This window comes from Syngnathoides biaculeatus, chromosome 3 (assembly GCF_019802595.1).
Source record: "Syngnathoides biaculeatus isolate LvHL_M chromosome 3, ASM1980259v1, whole genome shotgun sequence".
Lineage (NCBI taxonomy): Eukaryota > Metazoa > Chordata > Actinopteri > Syngnathiformes > Syngnathidae > Syngnathoides > Syngnathoides biaculeatus.
Window position 1 is genome coordinate 11,354,509 of NC_084642.1, and position 21,931 is coordinate 11,376,439.

Consider the following 21,931-nt stretch of genomic DNA (forward strand, 5'->3'; position numbering starts at 1 on the left):
ATTGGGCTTTTAGATTATCTTTATTTTAGCAACTGTTTACCCTCTATGTGTGACAATCAAATAATGTGTGGATGCAGTCTCCTCAATCTATTCATCAGCCTTGAGTACAAACAAGCAGTACACAGGAAGTAGCGCTCTCTATGTGTGATGACTATTATACAGGCACATAAAGAGGAGGTGAACTCTAATTGCGCCCAAGGAGCACTTAAGTTGCTTGATGTCATTGGAAGAGCGCAGTGTTCCTAGCTTTTAACACAATGGAAAACAGCAACAGTGAATAGCATGCCTTTCAGCAGCTCTTCTGCTGCAAAAGGAACAAAAAGTGATGCATACCAGAAATTACTTTTCCACAAACTGCATCAAATTCAGTGTGTTTATGACACTTACGTAAAATGTGTTTTTCTCAAGACTTAGAGTCTAATTGCTACATCACTGTCTTTGTGTTTAAAAAAAAAAGGATACATAAATGTACATCAAAATACATCAAACTAGTTTGTTTAGCAGTGTGATGTCCAAATAAAAAAAAAAAACAGTGTGTACAACAAAACGAAAATGGTACATTTCATTCTTTTTTTCAGATGTTAACGCCTGGAACACCATGTTTTGCAATTTGAGAGAAAAATCAATAGAAACTTTTCTCGGACAAGATATGTAATTTTCACAAACAATAATCTATTGTTAGCCGCAAAAAAACAAATCAGTTCACATTCTGTTGTTTCAATGTTGTCTTTTTTTAAATTCCTTTGTCCCACACAGAATAATGACAGAGAAAAGGAAACATTTGACCAGCCTCCCACTTGCAAAAAATAGGAAGAGAAAATATTAACTAATAAAAAACAATAAATTGCAATGAAGATGTCGCTGTCATATATTAATTGGGTAATACCATTTTATATTTGTCAAAAAAAACAAATACAAGATGTGAGTATTTTTCATTAATTCTCGGGAACAGACACAAATTCACAAACCATTCATACAAATGCAGTTATTTATTTATTTTCCCACTTATTGAAAAGTTTAAACTGACAACATCCGCAAAGAGATGTCGGAGGAAACCGAAGAATCCGGAGAAATCCCACGTGTCCACGGAGAGACCACGCAAACTTCACATAGCCGAGGACGGATTCGAACCCAGGTGCGAAAATGTGCAAATATTAAATGTATTATTAATGTATGATTTGGAATTCACATGCTCCCTTACCTTGGCATGTTGGTGGCGGGGCCTCAAACAATAAATGAGAGTTGAGTGTACACATGAGCTCCGCCTTTCCAACAAGTGTGTATCCAGGGAAACAGCGATAAGCCACAATATCACCTTGAAAAAATGACATGTCTAGTTAATGTTTCAATCATTTGCAAACACAAGGTCTAAACATGGCCGTGTTTATTGAGATGTAGTAGCAGAGTGCGCAATGAAGAATCCATTTAGCATAACGCCAAATATTTGATGATTTATAAAACGAGTATTGTTTTCTCTCTCTCTCTCTCTCTCTCCCTCTATTCATTTTCTTAGCCGCTTATCCTCACAAGGGTCACGGGAGTGCTGGAGCCTATTCCAGCTGTCAACAGGCAGGAGGTGGAGTACACCCTGAACTGGTTGCCAGCCTATCACAGGGCACATAGAGACAAACAGCCACACTCACAATCACACCTTGGGGCAATTTTGAGTGTCCAATTAAGGTTGCATGTTTTTGGGATGTGGGAGGAAACCGGAGTGCCTGGAGAAAACCCGCGCAGGCACGGGGAGAAAATGCAAACTCCACACAGGCGGGTGCGGGATTGAACCCGGGACCTCAGAACTGTGAGGCTAACGCTATCCAGCCGAGCCACCATCCCGCCTGATACAATATCATATTTCATTAAACTTCTTTTGATTACCAAGTAAGCGACACCTTTTTTCTATATTAAAATCTACTGGTATTTCCAAGCAAGTGAACAGCAATGAAAATGTTTGGTCACAGTTTTGATGTTTGATGATGATGACACATTTGATCACAAAAGACGACGTTCTGCATACTTCCAACAGGGAAAATTCATGTTGGCTGTCAGTTCATGTTCAAAATTACACCTACGTTTGATCTAAAAGGTCACAAAAGCTGAAACGCAAGAGGCTACGTACGAGCACATTACATAACAAAGCACTGAGGAAAAATAGAGACCTTGACAAGTCATTATTTCCCCCCAAAATGGACGTTTTTCAAAACCTGAGGAGATATTTCATCACATTGAAAGTCAAAGCTCATTGTAGTATAAATGTTGTACGTTATAACATCATTAAATGGGTAAAACAAAGAAGACTATCTGACAATATTTTGCCTGAATAATATGTTAACAGTGAATCTTCAACTTTGATTCCCCCTCACACTTCATTACCATATTAATTGATCATGTATATTAATCTAGATCATTACCTATTAAGAAATCTTCATCCTCATAGATTATCTCAGCATTCTTCACGACAGGGGGAGGAGGGCATTTCTTCAAACGGTAGGCTAGAAAGAAGCATCACAGTTCATAACGTCCCAAAGTTTCATGACAAGAATGTAGACAACAATGCATTATCATATTTCCATATCAGCAACAGTTCTGAGAAGATGCACAAATTATAGCTATTCATATAAAATATTCATTCTATGAGTTATGCAATACAAGCATGGCCCCGGGCCAGCCTAATTCCCCTGTTGGAAGAAATCTGATCCGTTGAAAAGTGGATAATGTATATATACATATAGTACCCTGAAAAAGTACTTGCCCCCTTCTGAAATATCTCTACTCCTTTTTTTCTCCAGTTTCCAAACTTTAATGTAAGATCACCAAACAAACGCACATTTGGAACACAGATAACCCAAGTAAATATAAAATGCAAAATTTTGCACAATTGTTACCGCCCCCCGCCCCAAAAAAAATGGTACCAAAATTACCACATTACAGGCCCTTTTTTTATTCCTTAGTGACTGTTTTTATCTCTCAAAAGTATTTTTTATCAATTGACTACCCGATTCTGATTTTTGTGGCGTGGAGGGTGAAAGAGAAGTCAGATTTCATAAAAATGTGATCAGACGCTTAATTCATGAATAAACAAGGCGGGCAATTACATTTTGTAAATAGGGCCAGGGATGAGGAATTATTATTTCCTGAATGAAATCACTATTTAAAAAACGATTTTTGTTTCCTTGTGTTAACTTGCCAATGTAGGGAACCAGGCAAAAAAACTAATTTAATGTGGGCAAACACTTGACAGAGCACTCTAACGACAGTCCCAAGCTCAAACTGAAAAATTGCGGGCGTCATAGTGTTCCAAATATTTTGATTGACCCCTCGTAAGTCATGCCTTCTATCTTTGCTGATTGGTTGTTCTTCCTCAGGCACAGTTTGTCGGATATCAAATTAGAGATAGAAGATGTGACTCATTTTTCCGTAGGTTATGTTTACTGTATCATGTATTACTGTGAAGTCATAATGACTGTTTTAACAAATACAGTACAACAAAGTGTTTCCTTCCTTTTTAATTGCAACCGAGTACCTCAGAGGAAAAAAATGATTTTTTAATGGCGGAGTAAAGCAAATTCAAGTGCCCGTGGCATAACCCGCAAAGACACTTTTGAGGTCCCCTGAGTTTGAAAAAAGAAAAAAGGACAGAGCCGCCGAATGTGTTTGTGTACCATGGAAGTTGAGTATGAAGAATCCTCCAGTTGAAAAGTCAGAGTGAAAGCGGATCAGAACCTTGGGGCTGGAACTGTAGGCCGACTCTAATGCCGTGTTGCCGCTGAAGACTCCCAGCTGAGGACTGGATGCATCAGCACCGTCCCTGCATGAAGACCAAGTGGGATGGCACACGTGACAAAGGCAATTAAAATTGACTGCACAAGCCAAAAAAAAAAAAGCTCTCTTATTTCATAGACGTGCTTTTGTGACAGAAAAACACAAACCATGGTAATGGTTCAAATTTACACTCACGCTACCATCGCTCAGTCTGAACAATTCGAGCTCTTAAAATCACAAGATGACACGCTGCAAAATAATTATTACCACATGCTGTTTTAGTATTATTACCTCCTGTGACATAACTTTAATTTGCCACCAATGAGTTAGATTTGTTGTCTAATTTTAGCAGTGTATTTACTGCTTTGCAATGAAACAAGGCACAGCTTGTTCTGAAGAGGAAATAGAAAGAGAACAAATGAGAAGCTATTATAAATATATACTTCATGTTCACATAGGTCTGGGCTGGCAGTGATTTATTTTTTGGTTACCTTTGTTTGTGTTTTCACCCTCTCCCAAACAAGTTCATTGAACAAAGCCCTTGGATTAAAGGCTTAACTGAGCTCATTAAATATTGAATGTTGTTGAAAGGTTACATTTTCTAAAGTTCCTAAATGCACCTTTTTTGTTTTTAATGAGCATGCATTTGGATTAAACAAGGGTTGTAAAATTTTAATTCTAAAAGAGTGCCGGGAATCTCTTGGCTACTCAATAATTCAAGGTCCTCTGTAGGTGTTGGAACTTTAATTTAGTGAATCAAAATGTACCATTTGTCTGCTTAAGTACAAATTGAATCTAGAGTGTGGTAGAGTGGTTCTTGTTTTGCTGCCTGAAACTCACACAACCACCCTGTGTAATTAAACAGATTTTTTTTTTTTGGGGTAGGCATTTATAATTTATGCTTATTTTGAAAAGTAAAGAAATCCTCCTTTAGCTCAATCAAGTCTTGCACTTAGCTTGAGCTGTTTGCTCAAATCTTTTATCAGGGCATATCTTCCAGGTACTGCATGAAATAAGGAGCTGAGCTTGTTGTGAGTTTTTTTTCCACATCAACTGAGCCCAAATAAAGACAGGAATGATAGCCATATGGTACATATTGTACATTTTTCTTCATTACATTTAAGCTATTTCCACATGTTAAAGGTCCACTGTCATGAAATGCAGAATTTTTAGAATGTTATTCATGGAAAAAAAGGCAGCCGGAATGGACCCATCCGTTTTTTCACCACACAACGTGATTTTGACGTATATGGCTTTTTGTCACTCCCGCCATGAAAATCCTCTCGAGCGATTTGTTTTGGAGAAGAAGCAGGAAGTGACATTAGTAGTAGACGCCCACTCAGGCAACTTCATGTGTTTATACCAATTTTACCTGCGGGAAGGTATCTCTTTGTTCCTTCGTGTTCACCAAAATGCCGGCTCGTTGTATTGCTGGATATAACACTCGGAAGGATGGATCCACTCTTCATACCTTTACGAAAGACCCGGTTTGTCGTGAAAAATGGATTGCACAGGTGCAAAGGATGAGAGCTTTGTGGGTTCCAAATGATAGGGAGGTGTGTACACAGCTGCGAAAAAAAATAATAGCTCGGGGGGGGAGGAGGCTCTCAGAATGTAACAAAAGATCCGCGTACATAAGTCAGGGTGCTAAATGTGTCGCTGTGCGCGTCGGACGACTTCCGCGTCGGGCTCGGCCGGGAAGGCTTCTGCATCGGGCTCGCCGGTGAAGGTGGTTTGGCCGCGTGCAAAAGGAGAAAGGAGTTTTCCCCCTGGAATGGGTCCTCTTGAGCACGCTACATACTGTCGCGGAGTCTGTTGTTAGAAGTGATCACATATCATCAAAATATGGTTCGAAATGATAGGGTCATATTGCTCAGGTCATTTCACTTGATCGTGAGATGTTTTCTTCCAAAAGAGATTCCCTGTCAGAAGGTGCTTCAAAAAAAATCTAAAAATCTCTGTTGTACCTCTGCGAATGTCCCGGCGTGATGTCATCAACAGACGTTGCAGGCAATATGGCCACCACTTGGATGTCGAATGAGACTTCCGCAACTTTGGGCATGGATGACGCGCTCTCTTGCTCATATTTATTTTTCATATAGATATTGAAGTGAATAATGTTGTATGTATTTTTCATTACAATTTCTATTTTAGAATGTTTATAGGCATGACAGTGGAGCTTTAGGAAAAGACAAGACAGTAGGATAAATGTTCCCCATCAAAAAGCCTTTCAAATTAAATTGATGTCCTTCATGGATATGCAAAATTTCCATGTAAGAATTCAGAAATGTGACAAAAAAGCTCACTGTAAGGAGATATTTAAATGTGAACGATCAGTCTCGTATTACCATATCGCAATGCATCATGGCTGTCATCTTTTCTGGCTCAGAATCTCGGTATATGCGCCACAGTCTTGCTGTATAAACGGACAAACAACCGTATGGAAATAACTTGGGTATATTTTCCCAAATAAGAGTATTGCACAAAAAGTGAACATACAATCATCATAACGAGCATGAAGGTCATATTCATTTGGGACTGTTAATGGTTGACTGGACATGTTGTTTGTCTTCATTAGAGAAAGAGGATCTAAGACTCCAAATCATGATTCTAAATATAATCAAAATTGCTTTTGATATAGACAAAGTAGGCTAATATTCAGCTTATAAAGCTTAAAACCTCTGAACACATCTACCGGTATTCAGTATCCAGTTGAAAAAAATCTCCATAGATTGCCCAATGAAATAAACACTGTGCCAGTGTCATTCAGCAGAAAAAAAAATAATTAAAAAAACCCAACAGGGACAGTTGGCAGACGTTCCGTGACATTTGAATGCGGTTGCTGCTACCGTTACTCAGGACTTGACGTGTATGCCGGGCCGAAAAGCAGCTACCGCAAATCAGTGAGATATGAAGAACGCAGAAAATGCACGAGACGCGACATTCACTGTTAGTATGATTAATGAGAACATGGAACAAAAGGACCGGTGAAGGCAGTATGGACGCTAAAAAAAGAACTTGCGTAGAAGCAATATTAAGTAGAAACAGCACATTTTTTCTTTTCCAAGTATGCATGAAATAAAAGTCACATTCTGCAATTTTTTTCCTCAATTTAAAACAGTTACCATGTGCCTTTTGTAACATGTGATGCTTTGAGAGAAGTAAGGATCAAAAATTGTAGACATATTTTTACGTCTAGCTCGTTTTGGGGCATCACACCACACCCCACCGCACATACATCACCAATGGTGAGTCCAAATTTCGTTCTTATGTATGTGGCGTGGAGAAATAAGTCAGGTAAGTGCAAAATGCTTTCAGCTAACGCTAATCCCCGCGTTCAACAAAACATTGTCCAAAATCGCCACTGGCTAGTCTAATTCAACCGCAGCACCCACACAGACATTAAAAGCAAGAACCCAGAGAGATCCAATTCCATTATCACCTGCAGCACTTCATCACAAAGTCAAAGGTGGAAGGAAAGTCACATACAGTCTGTGCGATTCATAACCTTCGAGACTCAAGCAAAGTCCCAAGTCACTGCGGGGGAAGCAAAAAAAAAAAACCCAAAATCAAGCACTCGACTCAGGTCATGACTTGATTTAATCTATCAGTCAACTCATATAATTTCGCTCCAGTTGCAACATATATTGGAGTGATAAAGATATCTTTTGCACACACACCCTGTATATTATTCCAATAAAAAAAAAAGGAATCACACCTTGTAAAAGTTAAATGAACAACAACTGAAATTACGATTGATTGATGGTATCGCGAGCTGTACAGTGAAGAAAATAAGTATTTGAATACCCTGCTATATTGCAGGTTCTCCCACTTAGAAATCATGGAGGCGTCTGAAATTTTCACCGTAGGTGCAGGTCCAGGTCCACAGTGAGAGAGATAATCTAAAAAGAAAAGTCTAGAAATCACAATGTATGATTTTTTTTTTAACGATTTGTGTGATACAGCTGCAAATAAGTATTTGAACACCTGAGAAAACCAATGTTAATATTTGTTATAGTCGCCTTTGTTTGCAATTACAGAGGTCAAACGTTTCCTATAGTTGTTCACCAGGTTTGCACAAACTGCAGGAGGGATTTTGGCCCACGCCTCCACGGAGATCTTCTCTAGATCAGACAGGTTTCTGGGCTGACGCTGAGAAACACGGAGTTTCAGCTCCCTCCAAAGATTTTCTATTGGGTTTAGGTCTTGAGACTGGCTAGGCCACGCCAGAACCTTGATACGCTTCTTACGGAGCCACTCCTTGGTCTTCCTGCCTGTGTGCTTCGGGTCATTGTCATGTTGACAGAGCCACGACGCATCTTCAATGCTCTGACTAAGGGAAAGAGGTCGTTCCCCAAAATCTCACAATACACGTCCGCGGTCATCCTCTTCTTATTACAGTGCATTCGTCCTGTCCCATGTGCAGAATAACACCTCCAAAGCATGATGCTACCACCCCCATGCTTCACAGTAGGGATGGTGTTCTTGGGATGGAAGTCATCATTCGTCTTCCTCCAAACACGGTTAGTGCAATTATGACCAAAAAAGTTCACTTTTGGTCTCATCTGACCACTAAACCTTCTCTCATGACTTCTCTGTATCATCCAAATGGTCATTAGCAAACTTAAGACGGGCCTTGACATGTGCTGCTTGAAGCAAGGGAACCTTCCATGCCGTGCATAATTTCAAACCATGATGTCTTAGTGTATTACCAACAGTCACCTTGAAAAAACAGTGGTCCCAGCTCTTTTCAGGTCATTGACCAAGTCCTGTCGTGTAGTCCTTGGGTGATTCGTCACCTTTCTAAGGAACATTGAGACCCCACGAGATGATGTCTTGCATGGGGCTCCACTCCGATTGAGATTGACCGTCATGTTTAGCTTCTTCCATTTTCTAATGATTGCTCCAACAGTGGACCTTTTTTTCACCAAGCTGCTTGGCAATTTCTCCGTAGCCCTTTCCAGCCGTGTGGAGTTGTACAATTTTGTCTCTGGTGTCTTTGGACAGCTCTTTGGTCTTGGCCATGTTGAAAGTTTGCGTCTTACTGATTGTATGGGGTGGACAGGTGTCTTTATGCAGCTAACGACCTCAGACAGGTGCATTTGATTCATGATAATACATGGAGTGGACGTGGACTTGTAAAGGCGGACTAACAGGTCTTTGAGGGTCAGAATTCTAGCTGATACACAAGTATTCAAATACTTATTTGCATCTGTAACACACAAATAAATCGTTAAAAAAATCATGCATTATGATTTCTGGATTTTTCTTTTTCGACGATCTCTTTCTCAGTGGACATGCACCTACGATGAAAATTTCAGGCCCCTCTATGATTTCTAAGTGGGAGAACTTTCAATATAGCACGGTGTACTTGTTTTCTTCACTGTATTTCAAACTCAATTTTACTTGACTATCTCTGAAAAAACTATGTGTACTTTTTGATGACAGCCTTGTAACTCCTATGTTTAATAGGAGCACATTATTAGGCAAAAGCCGAGACTCTTTTCCATTGGTCAAATGTAATTAGATGTGTAGCTAATGAGGGCTATTTGTGTTTTGTCATGTCATGCGAAGTCGTGCTCCAGGAGAATGAAAGAGATTCATAATGAAGGGAATAATAAATGTGGCCATCCTTCAAAAAAAAAGAGGTCATGTGAACAAAATCTGCATTCATCCGGTGTCCTCTACTTTAATTAAATCACTCAGTTGGGTTTGTTATTATTATTATTTTTTTTTTTAGGAGCACTGACAATTGGAAATCGTCATTGGATTAAAGTGTATGTTTCATATACTGTGGTCTCAATTTTAAAATCATTGTGGAGACAAGTTTATCAGAAAGTCGACAATTAACAGATTACATTTTAATAGTGACACGCAAATAAACCACGGTCAGTCGTACAAACATTATATTTACACGTAGCTACTCGAAATTTATACTGTACTGACCATAGTGGACATAGTGGAATGCACTTTTGTTAATACCATTTTTTAATCATAATGCAAATGTATCCAATGCAGCAAACCTAAACACAGTTGGCACCTTCTCGCTCTTTTGTCATGTCCACTAATGTCTGCAAATCTTTAAAAAAAAAAAAAAAAAAAAAAAAAAAAAAAAAAAAAAAAGAAATCCACACTACCAACACCGCAACGCATTATATTTTAGGATTTACTTTCTGCTCTGGCGTGCATGAGAGAAAGCAAGGAAAAAGAGACTTTTACATTCCTATAAACCGAAATGAAAGGTTCTGAGAATTACCATAAAGCGTCCCACCTCTAGTTAAAACGTTCACTTTTACGTTTAATCCTCCCAAACCAGTCCGTGAAACAATGTTTGACCAGCTAGCTAAACTGTCAAATTAGTTGACCTCTTTTGTGAGTTTTGTAGTGATGGATGAAGTTGGACTTCATTGTTGTTGTGTCTTTTCTGTGCGAGTCGCAAGCCATGAGGTTGCCATCCTTTTATTGCCCAGACTTCCTCAACAATATAATCCCTGAATCCAAAATGTATTATCTTTGGAACTCGTTATTTGTCCAGGTGGCTACGTCACTTTTGAAAGTGTGCAACAACGTACACTCTGTTGCCAAGTTGGGGTGAAAAATCCCCCAAAATGTTTCTTACATGAATGAAAAGCAAACTGTTTCAATTAAAAAACAGATTTCCAACTCTAAACATGATGAATTGTCAAGTTATATAGTTGGAGTCAAGTCTCTTGGCTAACAACTCAAATGTCAAGTGTTTCTGAAGTATTTGGCAATCAATTTGCGAGCCAAAAATCTGGCGACTCGAGTCCCCTCATCTCTGCAAAAGCTACTGGTTAATTCATGTAGCAGTGCAGCACATGACATCGCAAAACATAAATACCCATCACTTCCCCGCCTACAACTTATCGGAACATTATTATAACAATATTTTAGCCTCTATGCTGGTAACACTGATAGCTAACTCTATACTGCATCAACACCATAGCTCATTTTTAAGATTTGTCAAGAATATACTTGGCCGGCACGGTGGTTCAGCTGGAAAGCGTTGGCCTCACAGTTCTGAGGTCCCAGGTTTGATGTGGCGTTTGCATGTTCTACCCGTGCCTGCGTGGGTTTTCTCCTGGCAGTCCGGTTTCCTCCCACATCCCAAAAACATGCAATATTAATTGGACACTAAAAATTGCCCCTAGGTGTGATTGTGAGTGCAGCTCTTTGTCTCCATGTGCCCTGCGATTGGCCGGCAACCTGTTCAGGATGTACCCTTCCTCCTGCCCGTTGACAGCTGGGATTGGCTCCAGCACTCCCTGCGACCCTTGTGAGGATAAGCGGCTAAGAAAGTGGATGGATGATTATACTTTGGCTGCCGCGTCAAAGTAGTTCTTTCAACTCTGAAACTTTGCGCAGTTTTTCTGCCAAGCCATTACCTTAAAAACATGATGAGGGTGCTTATTACGTGAGTGAGGTTTTCTGTTTTTGTTACAGTCTACTGGAAGTGCAGGAAATCTCGCTCAAAAACGCCTTTTTGAGAAATAGGCAGGTTCATTTCATACTTGAGACCTACAATTATTTGTATATAAGATCCCAAAAAAATGTATTAATTGGAAACTAAATTGGCTGTAGGTGTGATTATGAGTGTGGATGGTTGTTTGAGTCTATGTGTCCTGTGATTGTCTGGCAACCAGTTCATGGTGTACCCTGCCTGCGGCTTACAGCTAGAATAGGCTCTAGCATCTCATAACCCTCGTGAGGATAAGCAGCTCAGATAACGGCTGAATGGATATTAAAAATGACAATTCCTCATAAATCCCCCTTAATGTAGGTTAAGAATATAACGAACAAATGCAACTAACGAAATGACACCAAACCAATAGGCCTAGCGCATTTTTTTCCAAATCTTTTTTCATCACATATTATTTCAAAATTACGTGTGCGTGCATGAGTGTCCATACATACGGGAGCTTGTGCGTGTGAATGCATAAAGCAAGATCTTTTTTCCCCATTTCACTCTTCCTAAGAAACACCTAGTCTCGTGGAAAGGTTTTAAAATTTTATTGTGAAGCTAGTGCATCTAATTCCCCTCACAGGATAAATAAAGTATCCGCCCGTCTGCACAATACACAGAAAACACTCACCGAGTCATTGAGTAAACACGTACTCGTATGACAACGCAAGTAACTACTAAAATCTTACTGCGCAAACCCAATGTGGCATATTCTCCTGTATATAGCCTGGACATACATGACATTATTATTAATTGTTAAATATTGCCAGACAATCTTGTGCTGTGCTTATCAATAAATGTCCTTGTAAATGGATAGATTAACTTTTTTTTAAGGATACAGTAACATTGTTAATCTGGGAAAAAGAAAAATAGACAAACAGACACACATGCACACACACAAAACTATATCGAAAACTTCTCGACTTGACATATTTTGCAGGTCCAAGGCAGCACAAAAGACAAATGTTACCCCACTTGCTTTATGTTGGTCTCGGCGATCCACCAGGAGACTTGATAAACCAGAGAGCCCTACGGTAACGCTCAACACAGCAGGAGAGGTGGACCGTAAAGAGTTTCAAACATGCAACTTTCATTATTCCCTTCGGAGGCATTGAAAAATGTTTTGGATGCATCATTAAATGCAACCTCTAGCTTTTGAATGTTTACTGCACTCTGAGGGCAGCGAAAAGGCCCGAACAGACAATAGATACTGGAAGAGCTCGTTTCAATGTCATCTCAATACATTTGCATCTTCTTCTTCTTTTCCTTTCGGCTTGTCCCGTTAGGGGTCGCCACAGCGTGTCATCTTTTGCCATCTTAGCCTATCTCCTGCATCTTCCTCTCTAACCCCAACTGCCCTCATGTCTTCCCTCACCACATCCATAAACCTTCTCTTGGTCTTCCTCTCGCTCTTTTGCCTGGGAGCTCCATCCTCAGCATCCTTCTACCAATATACTCACTCTCTCGCCTCTGAACATGTCCAAACCATCGAAGTCTGCTCTCTCGAATCTTGTCTCCAAAACATCCAGCTTTGGCCGTCCCTCGAATGAGCTCATTTCTAATCCTATCCAACCTGGTCACTCCGAGCGAGAACCTCAACATCTTCATTTCTGCCACCTCCAGTTCAGCTTCCTGTTGTTTCTTCAGTGCCACTGTCTCTAATCCGTACATCATGGCCGGCCTCACCACTGTTTTGTAAACTTTGCCCTTCATCGTAGCAGAGACTCTTCTGTCACATAACACACCAGACACCTTCCGCCATCTGTTCCAACCTGCTTGGACCCGTTTCTTCACTTCCTTACCACACTCACCATTGCTCTGGATTGTTGACCCCAAGTATTTGAAGTCATCCACCCTCGCTATCTCTTCTCCCTGTAGCCTCACTCTTCCCCCTCCACTTTTCTCATTCACGCACATATATTCTGTTTTACTTCGGCTAATCTTCATTCCTCTCCTTTCCAGTGCATGTCTCCATCTTTCCAATTGTTCCTCTGCATGCTCCCTGCTTTCACTGCATATGACAATATCATCTGCGAACATCATGGTCCAAGGGGATTCCAGTCTAACCTCATCTGTCAGCCTATCCATTACCACTGCAAATAGGAAGGGGCTCAGAGCTGATCCCTGATGCAGTCCCACCTCCACCTTAAATTCCTCTGTCACACCTAAGGCACACCTCACCATTGTTCTGCTGCCATCATACATGTCCTGTACTATTTTAACATACTTCTCTGCCACACCAGACTTACGCATGCAGTACCACAGTTCCTCTCTTGGTACTCTGTCATAGGCTTTCTCTAGGTCCACAAAGACGCAATGTAGCTCCTTCTGACCTTCTCTGTACTTTTCCACGAGCATCCTCAAGGCAAATAATGCATCTGTGGTACTCTTTCTAGGCATGAAACCATACTGTTGCTCGCAGATACTTACTTCTGTCCTGAGTCTAGCCTCCACTACTCTTTCCCATAACTTCATTGTGTGGCTCATCAACTTTATTCCTCTATAGTTCCCACAGCTCTGAACATCCCCTTTGTTCTTAAAAATGGGAACTAGAACACTTTTCCTCCATTCTTCAGGCATCTTTTCGCCCGCTAGTATTCTGTTGAATAAGTTGGTCAAAAACTCCACAGCCATCTCTCCAAATTGCTTCCATACCTCTACCGGTATGTCATCAGGACCAACTGCCTTCCCATTTTTCATCCTTTGTAATGCCTTTCTGACTTCCCCCTTAGTAATCATTTCCACTTCCTGGTCCTTCACTCTTGCCTCTTCAACTCTTCCTTCTCTCTCATTTTCTTCATTCAACAACTTCTCAAAGTATTCTTTCCATCTATTTAGTACACTACCGGCACCAGTCAACACATTTCCATCTCTATCCTTAATCACCCTGACCTGCTGCACATCCTTCCCATCTCTATCCCTCTGTCTGGCCAACCTGTAGAGATCCTTTTCTCCTTCTTTCGTGTCCAACCTGGTGTACATGTCTTCATATGCCTCTTGTTTAGCCTTTGCCACCTCTACCTTTGCCCTACGTCGCATCTCGATGTACTCCTTTCGCCTCTCCTCAGTCCTCTCAGTATCCCACTTCTTCTTCGCTAATCTCTTTCCTTGTATTACTCCCTGTATTTTGGGGTTCCACCACCAAGTCTCCTTCTCCCCTTTCCTACCAGATGACACACCAAGTACTCTCCTGCCTGTCTCTCTGATCACCTTGGCTGTCGTCGTCCAGTCTTCCGGGAGCTTCGGTTGTCCATCGAGAGCCTGTCTCACCTCTTTCCGGAAGGCCGCACAACATTCTTCCTTTCTCAGCTTCCACCACATGGTTCTCTGCTCTACCTTTGTCTTCTTAATCTTCCTACCCACCACCAGAGTCATCCTACACACTACCATCCTATGCTGTCGAGCTACACTCTCCCCTACCACTACTTTACAGTCAGTAACCTCCTTCAGATTACATCGTCTGCACAAAATATAATCTACCTGCGTGGTTCTACCTCCGCTCTTGTAGGTCACTATGTGTTCCTCCCTCTTCTGGAAATAAGTGTTCACTACAGCCATCTCCATCCTTTTTGCAAAGTCCATCACCATCTGCCCTTCAAAGTTCCTTTCCTGGATGCCGTACTTACCCATCACTTCTTCATCGCCCCTGTTTCCTTTACCAATATGTCCATTACAATCTGCACCAATCACAACTCTCTCGCTGTCTGGGATGCTCAGAACTACTTCATCTAGTTCCTTCCAGAATTTCTCTTTCAACTCTAGGTCACATCCTACCTGTGGTGCATAGCCGCTAACCACATTATACATAACACCCTCAATTTCAAATTTTAGTCTCATCACTCGATCTGATACTCTTTTCACCTCCAAGACATTCTTAGCCAGCTCTTCCTTTAAAATAACCCCTACTCCATTTCTCTTCCCATCTACTCCGTGGTAGAATAATTTAAACCCTGCTCCCAAACTTCTAGCCTTACTACCTTTCCACCTGCTCTCTTGGATGCACAGAATATCAACCTTTCTCCTAATCATCATGTCAACCAACTCCTGTGCTTTTCCTGTCATAGTCCCAACATTCAAAGTCCCTACACTCAGTTGTAGGCTCTGTGCATTCCTCTTTTTCTTCTGACGCTGGGTCCGGTTTCCTCCTCTTCTTTGTCTTCGACCCACAGTAGCTGAATTTCCACCGACGCCCTGCAGGTTAGCAGTGCCGGGGGCGGGCGTTGTTAACCCGGGCCACGACCGATCCGGTATGGGATTCTTTAGATGAACGCTCATATTTGTTTGGCACAGTTTTTACGCCGGATGCCCTTCCTGACGCAACCCTCTGCATTTATCCGGGCTTGGGACCGGCCTACAGATTGCACTGGTTTGTGCCCCCATAGGGCTGCATTTCTCAATACATTTGCATGATCTCATAATATCTTGTGCATGCGACACTGACACAGGACATCGTCAGCATCCAATTGCTCATTCCCGATGATCAAAATTTGTCATTTGGACGTCCAAACGAAGAATAGCAAAGCAAGTCCTTTCTCCTTTGTTTTAACAAATGATGCAGGGGAAAAAAAAAGTTCATTTTTTTGGCAAGCCTGCTTGCTTCCAAATATATGTATCCTTAATGAGGTGTAGGTAGATTTAGTTTTGAACTCGTCCATCTTGCTTTCACTAATGGCACATGAAAATTATATTATATATTCTGCGAGACGACAAGGTTGGAGAGGTATTTTATATCTGTTTTGCGACCACAAGCACTCAGGTTTGTAAACCCCCCCACCCCTTACGTGTACCAATTGACTCTGAAGAGCAGCAAAATTGAAATCAAGTGGTCATCTATTGCATTGTGAATGTATGACTTTCCGTGTGACTGCATTTGAACTGGTCGCATTACAGCTTGACTCTCATCCCCCCAATAGTCAACGGTCACCCCGATACCGCTTGATTTGAGTTTCACGCGAAGTAAATTCACCAAGGCTGGGCCAACTGGCGACTAGTAAGTGAGAATCGTCTCGAGGTGACCCAACGTCGTCAGATGCAGCCAAGTCCCACTGGATTTGTGAAGCCAGCCCGAGTACCCCTTTCATTACATTCCCCACTCCCCAGTGAATTTTATCATTACTACCAGTGTTACTGAGCCCTCCCTGGGCTCTTTTGTGGCCGGTCCACTGAGTCAGATTAAATTGGTCAGTGGTCCCATTGTAAATGCATTGCTCTCAGACTCCCTGTATTACAATTTTAGCCCCACATTGAATCCCATTACAGCTACAGCAGAGCCGGGGTGTGTATAAAGCAGAGCATACACATATCAGGAGGGTATGTAGTTGAGATCCACCAAGGAACAACCAGTACAAAGAGCCTCATCTACTGTACTACTCATGGTCGTAAAAGATTCATACACTTCCACCTCTAATGAGATGTCGCTCATGTCAGAGCATTGCGTCATATTGACAGGGTGTCAAATATGGTGTATTTGCAAAAATGTCAGCTATATGAGAAGGGTAAAATATAACTCAGTGTGATGTAGTACAGTTCTGCACCATTGCAAAATACAGCTCACAGAGCAAAAGAGGTTACCATAGCTTACCATACAGCAATGTAATCGGTGACAGGCTCAGTCTGCAACAAGGTAAAGTTGATGTAAACTCCATGTCCATGAGGAACGGTGATGAGCCAGCTGCAGTCTTGGGAATTGGGGTATTCATTGGGGTACTGAGGCGAATAAATGGTCCCATTTTCGGCTGTGACATTGTAGCCACAGGGAGCTGTGAAGGCAGAGTCATAAAAGATTATTTATTTGGAACTACAGGACAATTTGAAAACATGCTGGGCCGTCAAGACTTGAGAGGAATGGGCGTAAAAGGGTTGCAAGATGGCATCTCGCAAAAAGCTAAGCCTCAAGGAGGAATGTGCATTACAATCAGTTTAAATTTGCGTATGCATGGACTTGATTGCTGATTAACTGTCTTAAAAGAACAACAAAAAGGACATTCTGTTGGGCTGAAACAAACAAACGGTTGCAGTCTAAAGAAAGAACCACGTCATCAGCTGTGAGAAGTGGAGGTAAATCTACGTAGACATCTGCGACAAATCTGGAAAAACACCAGCACTGAAAAAGGTGGAGAGAGATTCTACCATTTCATGAAAAAAGATTATCCTAAATAACAGGAAGATATAAATAGTAGCTATACAAGATTTTAAAGCTCACCCATTTCACCAAACTAACTTTTGTTCCAAGTATTTGGGATATTATAATGGCTCTATACTGCCTCAGTAAATGTGAAATTTGAATTAAAATTTAGCCCAAGATGTTTTTCTGCGAAGAGTCCTGAAACCAGGTCATTTAAATTTCTCAATCTTATCTACATCACTCGTGGAGCTCTCCGCCTACCTCTGTGTTTTCACATGCGTACACAAGTGGGCCTTCTACACTAATCAGAGGAAAGGGGGCAGTCTTAGCCAAATATGGATAAAGCGGATACATAACAGGGTTAAAAAGAGGGGCTTTTCTGGAGACGTGCATGACAAAATTAGTGTATTTAAGCCCATGTTTGAGAGTCAATCTATGGAGCTCTGAAGTGCCAAAGTATATGACCTTTAATGTGTCATATTAGTTGTTCTTACCCTCACAGTGCGGAAATGGGTGATTCCATTTCCGGTTGGTCCCGTGCAGACATGTGAGGACTGGGTGTCCAATCAAAACATACCCAGGGTAACACAGGAATGTTATTGACCGGCCAGCACTATAGTCGCTGTTGATGATGTCGCCATTGGTGAAAGGTGAAGGATCCTGGCAGTTTTGAAGTTGATAAGCTAAAAATTGACATTACATTAGTACATATATACATTCATGAAACTGTTTCATACACATTATATCTTAATAATGGACCTACATAAAGTGATGGAGATGACAAACTAAATCCGTAACATAAATTGAACCGGAACAATTTCAGGGTGACCGAAATAGCACTGATGGCTATTGACAGGTACACTGTACATGCTGTTGTTATCTGGCACATTTATTTGCATCATGTGCTGCAAGAACATCTCTGATATATTTTGGGCACGCAACATTAGAGGTCATTAATGACAGCAGGAGTGATTGATTAGAAAAATCGACTGTTGCGTAATGGAACGACATTTTGCAGCACTGTGCACGAGGTGAAAGATGTGTGGAACACGTGCGAGGCCTAAACACATGCATGTAAACCTGTAGATATATATATATATATATAAAGAGAGAGAGAGAGAGGAGAGAGAGAGAGAGAGGAGAGAGAGAGAGAGAGAGAGAGAGGCAGGGAGAGAGAGAGAGACAGGGGGAGAGAGAGAGAGAGAGATAGAGAGAGAGAGAGAGAGAGAGACAATAGACCATTAGCAGGCATGTGAATATGAGTGACAGGACTTGATCGTCACAAACTATGGTGATTATTATTATTGCATGGCTGTAAATGTAGGTGAGCTTGTGTGTCCTTGAGCAAGCCAGGTTATGCTGGCAAGCCGGCCAAGAGTGACATGTTTTGTCTTTTTGATGAGAACCACTGTAGGGTAAAAGTAAAATAGACAAGATGTCAGCCACTCGTGTGGGATTTGCTAACATTCCATACCTTAATCACAACAACATGTGTCCACAGACGAAAGCTTAAAACCCTTCATCATACTCTTCATTAGTTGGAGTTGGCTGCTGAATTTGGATACTAATCAAGTGTAATCTATCTGCGGCATCCACCAAAGCAGGTTTTTATTTCATCATTTAAACATGAAGCGAACCCTAAGTGGAGTGGAGTCAAACTAAACAGATGGTTCATGGGTGTTTGGCTTGATGTCATTTTCAATTAAACTTCAATTAAAAGAGTCATCATTTCCTGTTTGGAAGAAACTGATTTTCGTGCTTAGTCACAATCAACGGTGATCTCACCTTGATAAGTGAGTTTGAATCCCATCCTGTTCTCGGAATGGTCACTGTAGAAATGAATAATGGTCTGGTGGGTGGTACTGAGAAGAGAGGGTGGGACTTGCGAACCAGTGAACTGTCCAATGAGGGCAGAGCTGTGCTGTGCTCCTGACCGAACCTCCAGGAAGTCGTGGTTATCTTCAGATGAAAAGTTTTGGAACTGAATATGCGCTCCTAGGAAAAAAAAAAGTACAAATTCACTCAAGAATAAATTAATGAATGAAATAAAAATGTAATATTTAATTAAATATAACCAATATATACTCAATGAAACAAATGTGCTCATTCCTAAATTACTTACGAGTGTGATTTTATAGTCAAACACATTTGCTGCACACGTATTCCAAGCGTATACAACCAGATGTTATCAATGTCAAATTTAAAACATAACGCATCACGCGCTTGCCGCTAATTAAACGCGATAAGGCTTTTAATAAACCGTGTGTCGCTCCTGCTAATTTTGCACAATAAACTATGTCAACAGATGTAGTGACAGGGCCTGGAAGTTCTCCTCCAGCCCATAATGCTCACCATATCCTGTCGGCAAGATAATCTGCCAGGTGCAGTCCAGGTTGCCGGGGTAGTTGCCGGGGAAACCTGGACTCAGGACCACTCCTGTGACATCAGACAATACCCCGCCACAACGAGCTGATGATAGGAGAGAAAACAATGGTGGTGATAATGAGGCAACACATCCACATCAACACAGAGAATGAGGACAAAAAAAAACGCTAAGTGAAAACCAATTCTATTAGGAGAAAAAAAATGTCAATTTCATACAATATTACTTGGTATACTGAATGTCAACAACTGCTAGTCTCAGACTGTTACATTTTTTTCCCCAAAACATTTTATGTTGCAATATTATGATGTTATGTTGGTGAAGCCCATTACATTGTTACTTTATTCTTTTAATTTAATGCTTTAATTTGTCCCCCCTTTTTAATTTCCCATATCACAGTAATACTGCTTTATTATCTGCGGCATGGACGCAGTAATACTGTGCTAAGATCATTTAAAAAAGGATATTTTGTTAGTTGTATTGCATAAAATTACTTGATGAAAGTTAATTAATTATGGTTTAAAAGTCCTAGTCATGTTGAATGCTGGTAAATAAACATTTGGTTGTAGAACCGCCTGATATTGATACAAACACACACATATTGCAGCAAGCGGAAGATGTCCGGCTAAGTATAGTTTGTCCTCGTCAAGGTCGATTTTAAATGGAATTGACCCACTACAGATGTTCGCCGAGAAGTAAAGTATTAAGGTCAGAACAAAACCACCAATGTAATCAATTCCTTTGTGCACAAGTTCAGAAGCTTTGGCTCTTGGCACAAAACTCCTTCGACAGAACCTCTAGTCCTCGAGTGTGTTGCTGCGAATCAATCACAAAGTTTAAAAAAAAAAAGCGTGCTCTATTGCTTGCAGCATTGAAACATGTTTGTGCCATTTATCGTACATCACATTTAATTGTACCTATGCAAAGAGGAGGAGGGTAGTTCCATCGGCGCACGGTCCCAGGCATGCAGGAAATATGAGAATGGCCCTTGAAGTGAAAGTGGAAAAAAAACAGTGAAAACAGGAAATAAATAGTCATATTGCAACGTTTGGCGCTGTGAGTGTAGGCGTTACCCGTAAAGTGTATCCCGGCTCGCAGGTGAAGGCCACTACCTCATTGACCATGTATCTATCTCCGTTTTTGATGCCGTTTGCTGGAATCATCGGCTCCGGGCAGCTGGTCAGACCGACGGCTACAAAAGATTTAGGGAGAAAGAATAACTTCGTTGCTGCATAGCCACATAACAGTACTCACATACATGTGAGTGAGTGAGTGAGTGAGTGAGTGAGTGAATGAATGAATCAATAAATGAATGATTGAATGAATGAATCTGGCGGCACAGTGGATCAGCTGGAAAGCGTTGTCCTCACAGTTCTGAAGCCCCGGGTTCTTTCCTGGACCCGCCTATGTGGAGTTTTCATGTTCTCCCCGTGCCTGTGTGGGTTTCCTCCGGGCACTCCAGTTTCCTCCCACATCCCAAAAACATGCAACATTTATTGGACACTCTAAATGGCGCCTAGGTGTGATTGTGAGTGCAGCTGTTTGTCTCTATGTGCCCCTGCGATTGTCTGGCAAAACAGTTGAGGGTGTACCCTGCCTCCTGCCCGTTGAGAGCTGGGATTGCCTCCAGCACTCCCCGTGACCCTTGTGAGGATAAGCGTCTAAGAAAATGGAAGGATGGCTGAATGAGTCGACCTAAGAAATATGTTTGTGGAATGTGGCACAACCACGAACTTGCAAACTCCACAGAGAACGTCATGAACCAGGAATCTGACCCTCAACCTTACAACTGCGAATGGGATGCTAACCACGCCTTCTGGCTATTTTATTTTCTGATGACTTGTTTACAGTGGGTGCCTTGGGGTACAAGTTTAATTCATTCCATGAACACACACAACTCAAAGCACTCATACCTCAAATAATCAAAAACTTAACCCCCCCCCACACACACACAATAACAGCATTCTGATTTCCAGACCCGTTGTTTGCATAACATAGGATAAATGAGTCTTGCATTCATCAACACTATCCGACACTTAAAAGTAAATTATAATACTTTTTAGGAAATACATGTGGCAGATGAATATTACATTTTCCTAATGGTTTTTTGTTGTTGTTTCTATCGTTGTCACGTATGATGACAGCACTATATATAATACCTTTGGGAATGAGCGCAGTG

The 21,931-nt window shown here is 41.2% G+C and overlaps 1 protein-coding gene across 1 annotated transcript in view; it reads right to left on the minus strand.

Moving 5' to 3' along the window:
• Window positions 1-21,931, minus strand: part of LOC133497966 (CUB and sushi domain-containing protein 1-like) — a 521,981-nt gene that overhangs the window by 59,040 nt on the left and 441,010 nt on the right. The window contains exons 42-50 of the mRNA XM_061814268.1: window positions 20,826-20,944; window positions 20,670-20,739; window positions 19,722-19,838; window positions 19,155-19,364; window positions 17,864-18,052; window positions 16,827-17,004; window positions 3,663-3,808; window positions 2,412-2,492; window positions 1,202-1,315 (exon numbers count right to left, since the gene is read on the minus strand). Coding sequence (XP_061670252.1) covers window positions 1,202-1,315; window positions 2,412-2,492; window positions 3,663-3,808; window positions 16,827-17,004; window positions 17,864-18,052; window positions 19,155-19,364; window positions 19,722-19,838; window positions 20,670-20,739; window positions 20,826-20,944 — 1,224 coding nt within the window. The remainder of the gene's footprint in view (window positions 1-1,201; window positions 1,316-2,411; window positions 2,493-3,662; window positions 3,809-16,826; window positions 17,005-17,863; window positions 18,053-19,154; window positions 19,365-19,721; window positions 19,839-20,669; window positions 20,740-20,825; window positions 20,945-21,931) is intronic.